The 12,044-nt window shown below is 41.6% G+C and overlaps 1 protein-coding gene across 1 annotated transcript; it reads left to right on the forward strand.

Annotated features, from left to right (window-relative positions):
* Window positions 1-1,267: 1,267 nt before the first annotated feature.
* Window positions 1,268-8,624, forward strand: lig4 (ligase IV, DNA, ATP-dependent). The gene is made up of 3 exons (XM_080422533.1): window positions 1,268-1,351; window positions 3,384-5,454; window positions 5,826-8,624. Exons 2-3 carry the CDS (start codon window positions 3,392-3,394, stop codon window positions 6,493-6,495), a joined length of 2,733 nt encoding a protein of 910 aa, XP_080278659.1. The 5' UTR covers window positions 1,268-1,351; window positions 3,384-3,391; the 3' UTR covers window positions 6,496-8,624.
* The last annotated feature ends 3,420 nt before the right edge of the window (window positions 8,625-12,044 follow it).

Genomic DNA, 12,044 nt, shown 5'->3' on the forward strand with positions numbered 1-12,044 from the left:
TCATTTATTTGTGTCATCACTTCCAATTTCACTTGTCTATCCTGTATACTGTATGAAATGCATTTCTGTTTACTAAGGAGCTGGATCGAATATAGAGCAATTTAACTACCTAAAGAAATAACAACAACAATAATAAAATAATAATAATAATATTAATAATAACTTGCTGCAACTTTAAATATAATTGTCTTCATTCCCAGAACAAGGTAGTTATGTCCAGGGGGCATCACATTTATTTAGGCTAAGAAGACTCATTGATTATGAATTTATCCTGTTTTGTGACATTACATTACAGTCATTTAGCAGACGCTTTTATCCAAAGCGACAAACCCTTTTTTCCCCTCTACATCTGTGAAAATAACAAATTGTAAGATATTCTGCTGGGAATGTGGTGGTACACACTACAGTGGTTCTCAACCTTTTTCAGATTTTTTTTATTTTTTTGCCTCTGTCTTGTAAACATTATTTGACAATTTAGCCAATGCTTTACCAGTTTTCATAGTATAGTTTGCTGATTACTTTTGATGCAGTAATGGTCTTTTTCTTTTCTTTTCTTTTTTGTCTTAAAAGTCCTTAAATTGTCACTTCACTGTCATCTGGGACTGGTACCCCCCAAAATCATGTGGGGATCCCGACCCACAGCCTGTGGGTCAGTTCCACTGCACTACACGAGCTGATTTTATCATTCTCTTGCTGAAAAAGATTCCTCAATGCAGAATGTCGCCCTCTCCTGGTGGAAGACAGAACAAGATGTATAATTCCTGCAGAACAAAACGACGAGGAACTAATAGTTCAGCTCATGTTTCCACCGGAAGGTTACAGGTGAAGGTTTCCGCTCAGTGTTGCCATGCCCGCTTATTATAAGCGACTTTGGGCTTGTTTATCTGTAAAGTTGCTTTTAAATATTGGTTAGTTGTGGGTTGCAGTTTTTTCGGCTTGTTTCTAAAGTGTAGTTGCTTATTTAGGATTGCTTCCAACATTTTAATTATTATTTAAACCAGTGGTTCTCTAAATATTTTCATGAAAATGTTTTGTGCCCAGGGAGCATTTGTGTTGTTAGAATGTTTCAAAAAATATTCTACCAACATTCCACATTCTATTGCAAGATTTTTTTTTTACATAGCAGAGCTACAAGCCCACAACGTTGTGAGCTTGTAGATTGGCTAATTTCAAATGATGCCGATGCTGCATATGTAGTGCTCATTTTGGATTTTGGGCTTGTTTTCCTAGACCTGGTCCCTTTTTTCTAGCACCAAATCTGGCAACACTGGTGTCCATCCAGCTTGCTGTATGGAGACGTTGGAGACTTAATTAAACTCTACCTTATTTTGTTAAAGTGACTCAGATCAAGGTAATTAACTGAGGTTTGGTTAATATATACATACTATAAGATGATTCCGCTTCTGATGCAAAAAACAACAACATTAATACAGTGAGAAACGAGTCCTAAAGTCCCTTTGAGACACAAGTTGTTCTGTGCGTTTGTGATCGAGTCTTTGTTAGTACATGTAGTCTTTGTTCAGTGGTGGAAAAAGTACGACATTTCTTACTTAAGTAAACGTATCAATACTGCCATGTTAGCCTTAGATAAAGACTCGTAGATGTATTTGATCGATTTTGACATTCTCTACGACAGTCTTAGCTACCACCCCCCAAGATTGCACTGAAATGTCAGCTCCAAAGCCCGTACTTCTCCAAACATGTACAAATGCAAAATCTAAGGTGCTTACCCGCGTGCCCCAAATGTTAACTCGGTGTCCGGCGTGTTTGAGCAATGTATTAATTCATATTTCTCAATATCCCTCCCCCCTCGTTTACTTCCTGTTTACGTTGAGTGTAATTCCGGCTTTAACCGGATGCGCCCCGTCACAACCGCCCATTGGGAACTTCCGACAGAATCGGCCACAGACGGGATTAAAACACTTCTTTATTGAAAAATATGGACTAATACATAACACAAACACGCCGGACACCGAGTTAGCATTTGGGGCACGCGGGTAAGCACCTTATATTTTGCATTTGTACATGTTTGGAGAAGTACGGGCTTTGGAGCTGACATCCCAGGGCAATCTGGGGGGGGGGGGGTATTTAAGACTCGTGAGAGATAAGAATCGATAAAATGTATCTAAGGCTACTGCCATGTAGAAATACTCAAAAAGTATTATGATTACTAGTTATTATCAATAACTAGGTGTATATGATGATTATATAAACGTCTGACCATTATAGCATAGTAATACCAGTATAGTAATAATGTGCAGATGGCAAAAAGTGTAGGTTGTTATGCTGCTGTTTATTAACAATAACAAATACTGTAGATCTATGTCGACGTAGAGAAGAGGGTGTCTTTATATTGTGCAATTTTCTTTTACATATGAATTACATGAAATGGGATATTGTGTAACTATTTACTGTATTTTAGAAAGATGGTAAACAATTAGTTGTCTCTGCCCAACCTACATCACTCAAGGCTATCTTGACTGATCAAAGTTACTCTCATATTTAGGTATTCAAAACATAATGTGCAATATATAGTATTATGGTATATAATCGACTTGTGTAGGATGGACCACTGTCACGTCTCTTAAAACCTTCTACTCAGTCCTACATCTAGCTGACATTAACCATTTTCAACATGGTGTCCCTATTTTGGGCATGTCATTGTAGGCAGAAAAATGACAAAACATTAAAGACGGGGTGCCGTGATTTTCAGTGACCCCCCCCCCCCCCCTAAAACATAATCATCAGGTATTATGGTTATACTAGGAGGAAGATTTTTTTCAAAAAAGTGTACAGAAATAGTTAAAATTATGTTTTTATGTGGACACGCCTCCAGTTCATTAAGTATACCTGGTTGTCACCTTAGCACCTCCTCCACCACCTTAGCACCACCCACCTGTCCTAGTCCCTCCTCCTCCCCACACCTGTTGTGTTATGATAATGAGGGGGAGGGTATAATTTTACTATGTCACTAAAGGGCTGTTTTTCTATTGGCACGTTTGACCCTCAAGGTTTCAGCCTTCAGGTAGAAACTCAAAATAGTCAGAGAAGACATTAAACACCATAAAAACACCACCAGGGGCTTAATGAAGTTCTATCAACCTCATAGACACATGAAAAACAGAAAAAGTGCAAAACCTCTTTAACATAAATAGCTGATCTACAAGCTCACAACATGCCACGCGTTGTGAGCTTGGAGAAAGGCATTTTTTTCTATAAAAAAAGGTCTTAAGTGGTTAACAGTCCTTCAATCATAAATAGTTTGTTCAAATTTTGGTTTTAGTCTACTACTGTAGGATTTTATTCAACATTTTATTTGATTCCTGTAGCCTACTTATACAATGAATTGTTTTAACTTTACCTTTTGGTTTGATATGTTACAGGTTTCACCATGGAGGGAACTTCCAAGAGTGACACCGCTGACCAGGCCTCTGTCGCAGCGCAGGTTCCCTTCCTTCACCTGTGCGCCACATTAGAGAAAATCCAGAAGTCTAAACTACGCCCGGATAAATCAAAGGCCCTCGGAGATTTCATCGAGTCATGGAGGAAATTCCACGCTGCCCTCCATAAAGATGATCCCCAAACGACAGACTCTTTCTATGCAGCCATGCGCCTCATAGTTCCCCCTTATGAACGAGAGCGGATGGCCTATGGCATCAAAGAGAGCATGTTGGCAAAACTCTACATAGATGTATTGGGCCTCCCAAAGAATGGCGCGGAGGCTAACAAACTGATGAACTACAGAGCTCCCACAACATCCCAGGGGGAAGCTGGAGACTTTGCCGGCATGGCTTATTTTGTGCTGAAGAAACGGTGCAGCAGTCAAGGAAACCTTACGATCAAAGAGGTCAATGACTTTCTTGACTCTGTGGCGGCCAATAATGCTGGCAAGCAGAAGGATCAAGTGAAAAAGAGCCTTCTGCACCTCATCACCCAGAGCTCAGCTCTGGAGCAGAAGTGGCTCATCCGGATGATCCTAAAGGACATGAAGCTTGGAATTAGCAAAGAAACGGTTCTCCAGGTTTTCCACCCAGATGCTTCTGAACTGTTCAACGTCAACACAGACCTGAACAAGGTGTGCCAGACGCTTCACAACCCCTCTGTGTCCCTGAGCGACGTCTCCATTGGACTTTTCTCTGCCTTCAAGCCTATGTTAGCGGCTGTGGCTAACATCCGTCAAGTGGAGAAACAGATGGGTCACAGCCCGTTCTTTATTCAGACCAAACTGGATGGGGAGCGTATCCAGTTGCACAAAGACGGGGATGTCTACAAGTATTTTACCCGAAATGCTTTTGAATACACACAGCAGTTTGGGGCATCACCGCTGCAGGGCTCACTTACACCTTACATCCACAATGTTTTCAAGTCCAATGTGGTGAGCTGTATACTTGATGGCGAGATGATGGCTTATAACCCCACCGCAGAGACCTTCATGCAAAAAGGGAGCAAATTTGACATCAAGAAGCTCATGGAAGACTCAGAGCTGCAGACGTGCTTCTGTGTGTTCGACGTGTTGCTAATCAATGGCCAGAAGTTTGGCAAGGAGCCACTGAAGAAGCGATACGACGCCCTTCAGACCGTCTTCACTCCTGTAAAGGGGAGGATCCACTTAGTGCCCAAGACAGACGGCAACACCATGCAGGAAGTGGTGAATGCTCTCAATGACGCCATTGACAGCAGAGAGGAGGGGATCATGGTGAAAGATCCATCATCCATCTACAAACCTGACAAGCGGGGCGAGGGCTGGCTGAAGATAAAACCAGAATATGTGGATGGTTTGATGGATGAGCTCGACTTGCTGATCGTCGGTGGATATTGGGGCAAAGGGCGACGCGGTGGCATGATGTCTCACTTCTTATGCGCGGTTGCAGAGGCTCCACAACCCGGCGAGAAACCTTTCGTCTTCCACACCCTCTGTCGCATCGGCTCTGGGTACACCATGAAGGAACTGTACGAGCTTGGCTTGAAGCTTGCCAAGCACTGGAAGGTCTACCGTAAAAACGACCCTCCGGCAACCATCCTATGTGGCGCAGAGAAACCGGAAGTCTACATCGAGCCCTGCAACTCAGTCATCCTCCAGGTGAAGGCGGCTGAAATAGTGTCAAGCGACATGTACAAAACCAATTGCACCCTGCGTTTCCCCAGGATCGAGAAGATCCGAGAGGACAAGGAGTGGCACCAGTGCATGACCCTGGCAGAATTGGACGCGTTCCGTAGCAAGGCATCTGGCAAGCTTTTTTCGCGGCACCTCTTCATTGACGGCAACGAACCAGAGAAGAAGAAACGCAAGGTTCCGGTCAAGCCCAAGAAGATGGTAGGGGTCATCGGCCATTTCAAATCCCAAGATCTGTCCGGGGTTACCAAGGAGACGGACATGTTTGAGGATGTGGAGTTCTGCATCCTGAACGGCAGTGACGAACACCCAAAGGCTGAGCTGGAAAAGGGCGTGGCCAGGTACAATTTAAATTCTTTATTATAATCTGTTACTTGATTAAATATATTCATGTCCAAAATGAACAGATGATGGTCTTTGAGATTAAATGAAGTAAAGTGCACCTCAACCATTCTAGCAATCAGCCCAATATACTTAGTAAAACAAAAAACAAAATTGGCCGATTTTCAAGCTTGTTTGGTTATTTTAGTTTTATTTTGTGAAAAGTTTTGAAAAATGTTGCGTATATAAAAATGCCCAAAATAAACATGCCAGTTTTAATGTGGTTAAAGACCAACAACTGCCAGAGACAGACGGTTAGAAGAGCACTTAGCTTCTGCTCTTAATTTTGAAGGATTTATTCACATTAATCACATTTTCTCCGCCATTTCAGGTGTGGGGGCATCGTGGTGCAAAACCCCGGGAAAGACACATACTGTGTGATAGCGGGAACGGAGAACATGCGCGTGAAAAACCTGATCGCTTCGAACGAGCAAGACGTGGTGTGGGCCCATTGGCTGCAGGAGTGCCTGGACAGGAAGGAAGTGGTGCCGTGGCAACCGCGCCACATGATCCACATGTCGCCGTCCACCCGGGAGTACTTCGCCAAGGAGTACGACAGCTTCGGCGACAGCTACTTCGTGGACACGGACGAGCGGCAGCTGCGGGAGGTGTTCAACAGGATCAGCGGCGTCGAGTCCTCGGCGGCCTTAAACGTCGGCCAGGTGGAGGCGCGGTACGGCTGGGAGGACCTCCCCACCAGCATGTTCAGGCCCTTCAAGGCTTACATGGACTGCTACGCAGACATAGGAGACCCCCAAACCGCCGTTCCCGCCACATGTCTGGACACGAGGGCGCTGGAGTTTCGCTACCACGGAGGGTCCGTGGCGGAGAAGCTTGTGGAAGGCGTCTCCCATGTTATCGTAGCAGACGATAAGAGAATGTTGGATTTGAAGACCCTCCGGCGGCTCTTTAAGAAGAAGTTTAAGATTGTGCGAGAGTCGTGGGTGACGGAATCCATTAAAGCAGGTTATGTGATGGATGACAGTGACTACTTGCTGTGAAGACTGTACTAGTGAAATATGAAATCCTTAAGTCTACACTGGACAGGCTCTTCTTTTATGTAGTCTACTGCTTTGTCAAATTCACTTCATAGTTTCCTAAACTGGACTTTGAAATGGCCTTTGGTGGAGAATTAACTGTATGACACTTTTCGATGCAGTGATATGTAAATTGTAATACATAAAATGAATAAACTAAATGAGAGCCAATGAGATAAACCGGATGAGAGGATTAGCTGTCTCACCTCAACATTTTTGCTAGACAGGCTACAAAAATGCATTTTAGAGATTAAAGGTAGTCCAGTTTGTGGCAATTCAAAATGATACATATTTATGTTTTCTGTTAATTGCCAAATATTTCCATGTGACATAATTCTAAACATTCTCCAGAGCTTGTAGATCGTCTATTGTTGCCAAATGTTTGTCTATTATGACATACACAGTAGGGGGGTCATGTGGTTAATTCCAAAATATGTCTCATTGTCTATTTGAACAGAGGACCAGGATGTTTGTCATCAATAAGCATGAGTGAAAATGTCGTACTATGTCTGGTCATCTTCTAGGTCAGTGGCTCTCAACCCTGCTGCCGTGTTAAGTGGACAGATGGGTGGGCCGTGTGCATTTTCATTTTAACTCATTCCCTGCCTAGAACGACTAAAACGACTTCTGTCCTTTAAGCCCCCTCTGCCAAGAACGACTAAAACGACTTTTTTTTTTAAATTTATTTTATTTTCTTATTTATTTATTTGTTTTTTAACCCAAAGACCAAGGAGATATGATTTGTTGAAGATCTAGACTCCCATCCACTTCCTTGTTAACTTAAAACTTAAACATTTTGTATCTCGGCTCCTGAGTACTTTTTTTTTTTAATTAAAGATCTCTGGCAGTGGGCAAACGCAAAAAAAAAAAGTTCTGGCAGTGAATGAGTTAACGATCAATCAATCGATTTTGTTCTGGCTTGGATTAATATACTTTAAAAGTTCCTATTTGTCACAATGAAAATTGAAAAACATTTTCAAGGTTTTAAAGAAGACAAAATTGCAGTGTTTTGCCAATTATTTGGTCTTATCATTCATAAGAAACTGGTCATATACATAGGTCGTCACTTTCTTATTCACATATTGTGTGTTGCTGCTTTAGATAATCAATAATATTAACCTTTCTGCCACCTGTATAATATGAACTTGTGTCAAAATAACCATAACTCCTGATTTGTAAGTAATGATAAAAGTGGGTTCAAGAAATAATTGCTGAAAGGACTAATGCATCACCCAGATATCCTAAATTCCTATAATGTAATCGTTTATTTGCCATCTCTAAACCCCACATCTGTGCAAGTATGTTCAAAATGGGATTAATAGAATGAATATTGGCTAATTCCTAGATATTTATGTATGCATCTTAAAGACTTGCATAGGTTTCTAACAAACATTTTATGTCATCTTAGATTTTAACTTTCTGGAACATACAAAACAAAAATCTTACATGGATACAAACACCCTGACCTATACTGTCCAAATCTGATAAACAGAACTGACCCTTTTAACCCATTCTGTGACAAATGTCAGTTGAGGCCCATTGATAATATATCAAATTAGGTAGGCTAATCCTCTGTTTCTTATGGGAGTGTGGAGTTTTTGTAATTTCATTTTGGGGCACTTATTTCTTTCCAAACCAATCTATGAATCGCACTATGTATTGATTTAAACAGCTTTAAGGGAATCCATTGGTTTCGGATACGGCGTCATGCCTATGTTCCCTCAGCCCTTTGTTTCCTCAGTTTAGGGTGGGTTATTGCTATCTGGTCTAGCAAAGACACTGATTAATTTATCCATGAAATAATTTGTTATTTTAGGGGTAAGCTTATTGTTCATACAATTAATGTTTTAGGTAGTTTTTTTCTTTCATTTTTGGGAAAAGAATCTGACTTTTAAATGAAATTGCCCGACTGCAAACAAACTGATTAAACCACAAAACAAAACTCCACCTAAATAATGACAAGGAATGTCATGGTTGAAGTACAAACAAAATACGCCAAGAGTTTGCAGTTACTGGTAGTCTGTGTTTTGTGTAATTAAATAACACTTCTAGGCTCAAAGTACTCAAATGATGGAATCTGTTTTTAGATAACCGGGGGGGGGGGGGGGGGGGAGTTCAATTTTTTTTTATTTTTCTTGCACTGGAATCTTACTATTCTGCATTGATGTAAAAAGGGAATAAACATTTTTGAATTGAAATAACATTGTGGCATTTAACATTCACTGTGGTCCAACAATGGTTCCTACAAATTATAATATACTCAAACGTTTACACAACAGTTCTGTGAAATGCTGTGTGTCCATCTGGCTGGCAGAGCCAGGTGGATCTACATTCAGCTGTCTCTAAAGAAATATCACTGCTGTGCTTTGGGATAAATTGTCTTAACCTACATTACCATTTCCTTTAGTTAGGGTATGTGGGTAGCATTGTCTTATCCTATTATTGTTTCTAGTTCAGGACATTTGGGTAGCCTCTATTTTAGGGGTATGTGGGTAGCCTCTAGTTCAGGTAGCCTGTAGCTTAGGGCTGTAGTTCTCAACCTTTTCAGTCTGTGACCCCCCAAAATAATCATATTTGAACTGGGGACCCCCCACCCTGATAAGCACTTGGAATTGTAGGAGTTGATGTATTACATTTAGTTTGACTCGATTCCACAGATACATATTGTGAAAATAGCAGATCTACCTAAACCTTTTTTTTAAACCTTTTGCCTCTTTCTTATATTATTTGACGAACCAGTTTTTATAGTCTAGTTTGTTGATTACTTTTGATGCAGTAATGGTCTTTTTCTTTTCTTATCTTTTCTTTTGGAGGTATTAGAAAGGTCTTAAAAGTCCTTAAATTGTCACTTACCCGTCATCTGGGGACCCCCCCAAAATCATGTGAGGACCACCCTGGGGGTCCCGACCCACAGGTTGAGAACCAATGACATAGGGCATGTAGGTAGCCTCTAGTTCAGGATGTGTTTGGAAAGTATGTTCTTAACCTGCAACATTGCCTCTAGTTCAGCATATGTGGGTTGTGCAAACCTGTTGTGCATAAATGGTGCAATAACACATAACACATAACACATGAAAAGCGATGAGGTATCCTACCTGTTGATAAAGATTCAATATTGGAACAAATTGACATGTGACTTTCCCTTGATGGTCAATGTTTAGTTTTTTAGTTTTAATTTACTTTGTATGAGAAGTGAACATACTTTACATTACATTCTAAATGGGCCAAAATAGTATTTTTGTGGTATATTGCAAAAACACCAAATGAGCTAATTCAAAAAGAAAAAAACAATATTGAGTTGGGTTAGAAAAACTAAAGCTCTCAACAGCTGCTTGCCCACAGCACCACTTAGATAGATAGCTTTTATTGTCATTCAACATATACATGAAATGCATAAATGAACAACATTTCGCTCCACTGGCTTACTATGATCTAGATAGAACTACTCCTGCTAAAATAATGCTAAAATACTACAATACTAAAATCACCACTAATAAATAAAATAGAATCACAGTCAGTTGATTCCATTAATTCCATTCATGACCATGTCAGACTGTCCGTGATCTGTACCCCCAGGAACTTGATGCTACTCCACTTCTTTTAAAATGCACAACACAAATATTGCACAACAAGAGTCTTCAGCAGCATATATATAGGAGAAAGGTTAGGGGATATTGCACTTGCACGGGACTATTTCACTTTTTAGAGAAACAAACTCTTGCCAAATCTGGTTGTTTTGCTCCTGATGCTGCGGTACCTTTTGCCAGAGGGCAACAGAGTGAACAGTCCATGATGTGGGTGCAGGGTCAGTCATGATGTTATTGGCCCTATAGTCAGACAGTGGTTGTGAGCAATGTCCTTGATGGAGGGCAGTGAAGTCCCGATGATCTTCTCCGCTGTCCTCCTCACCACAGATTTCCAGTCTGATGCATTGCAGCTTCCAGACAGAGATGCAGTTGGTCAGGATGCTCTCTATAGTGCCCCTGTAGAATGTAGTGAGGATGGGAGGGGGGAGTTGGGCTCTTCTCATCCGGCGTAGAAAGAACAGACGTTTCTGTGCTCTCTTTACAAGAGAGGCCGTATTTGAGAACCATGTCAGACTGTCCGTGACCTGTCCGCTACTCACTACCTCCACTGCAGTGTCATTTATGAGGAGTGGCTGTGCTGGTTCCGTCTGAAGTCAACAATGATCACCTTTGTCTTATTGACATTCAGGACCAGATTGTGTGTGTTGCACCAGCTAGCCCACCAACTGTCTCATTTCCTCCCTGTTGGCGTTCTCGCTGTCGTCCCTGATGAGGCCCACAACTGTCGCGTCGTCCGTGTATTTCTCCATGCGGTTGGTATTGAACCTAGCACAGCAGTCATGGGTCATCAGGGTGAACAGCAGTGGACTCAGAACACAGCCCTGGGGAGAGCCAGTGCTCAGGGAGATGACGTTGGGAGTTATTGTGTCCGACCCGCACAGATTGAGGTCTGTTCGTTAGGAAGTCCAGCAGCCAGTTACACAGCCAGTTACACAGTGCCAAGGCCCAGGGGGTCCAGTTTGTCAACCAGTATTTTCAGATGAGGCTTTGCCAGGGCTGCCAATATTGGACTGTCAGAATCCAGGAGATTTTGGGGGGCACTAGCCACGCCCCCCAAGAAGCCACACCACCAGCACCCTCACACAACCCACACACCAATATATATAAAAAATACAGACAAGACTTTGAATTGAAAGTAAATTTACTTTTTAATTAGTCAACATTGCAAAATAAACGTTTGACTGGAAAGGGTTTACAACAAAGCTTACAGTGTTTGTTATTAACTGGTCAACAGAAGTAAATCAAAAACAGAGTCAACGGTAACAAAATAAACATTACGATATTTGTTTTGTAATCATTACCAGTCTAAGGTGAGAGGCTAACATAAACTTTAGTGTGTGTGTGTGTGTGTGTGTGTGTGTGTGTGTGTGTGTGTGTGTGTGTGTGTGTGTGTGTGTGTGTGAGTGCTTGCGTGCGTGCGTGCGTGTTAATAAAATAAGAAAACATGCACCATGTACAAAATGCAATGTACAGGTGAAACATGTTAGTGCAAATATTATCCAAACACAAAATCATGCAAAAGCTTTAAAATTAGCTTGTCATTTAATTGCATGCACAGCCGCTGTGCATGCAATTAAATGACAAGCTCAATGTTTCCAAAAAATAGCAGATCTACAAGTTATTTTCGCGTGTCGAAAGTTATTTTCGCGTGTCGAAAGTTATTTCCGACGCGCAACACCGGCACACAACCAAGTATAATTCAGGCTTTAATGAGTGCAAACTCAACTAGTGAACTTGTAAAGCGCGGTGGCAGGGTGCATACGACGCACATGATGTGTTTTGTTGCTGTCACCGTGGCCCCTGAAAAGGAATCCACAGCAGAGCACTTAAAAGAGCAGATAATGAGTCATAAGAATCTAGCCACAGCTTTGCTAATAGTCATTGAAAGCTAGCATTGCAGAAATGCCATTTCCTAATGGGATAAAT

Source organism: Gymnoscopelus braueri (genome assembly GCF_963280865.1).
Source record: "Gymnoscopelus braueri genome assembly, chromosome: 24".
In the NCBI taxonomy this organism is placed as follows: Eukaryota; Metazoa; Chordata; class Actinopteri; order Myctophiformes; family Myctophidae; genus Gymnoscopelus; species Gymnoscopelus braueri.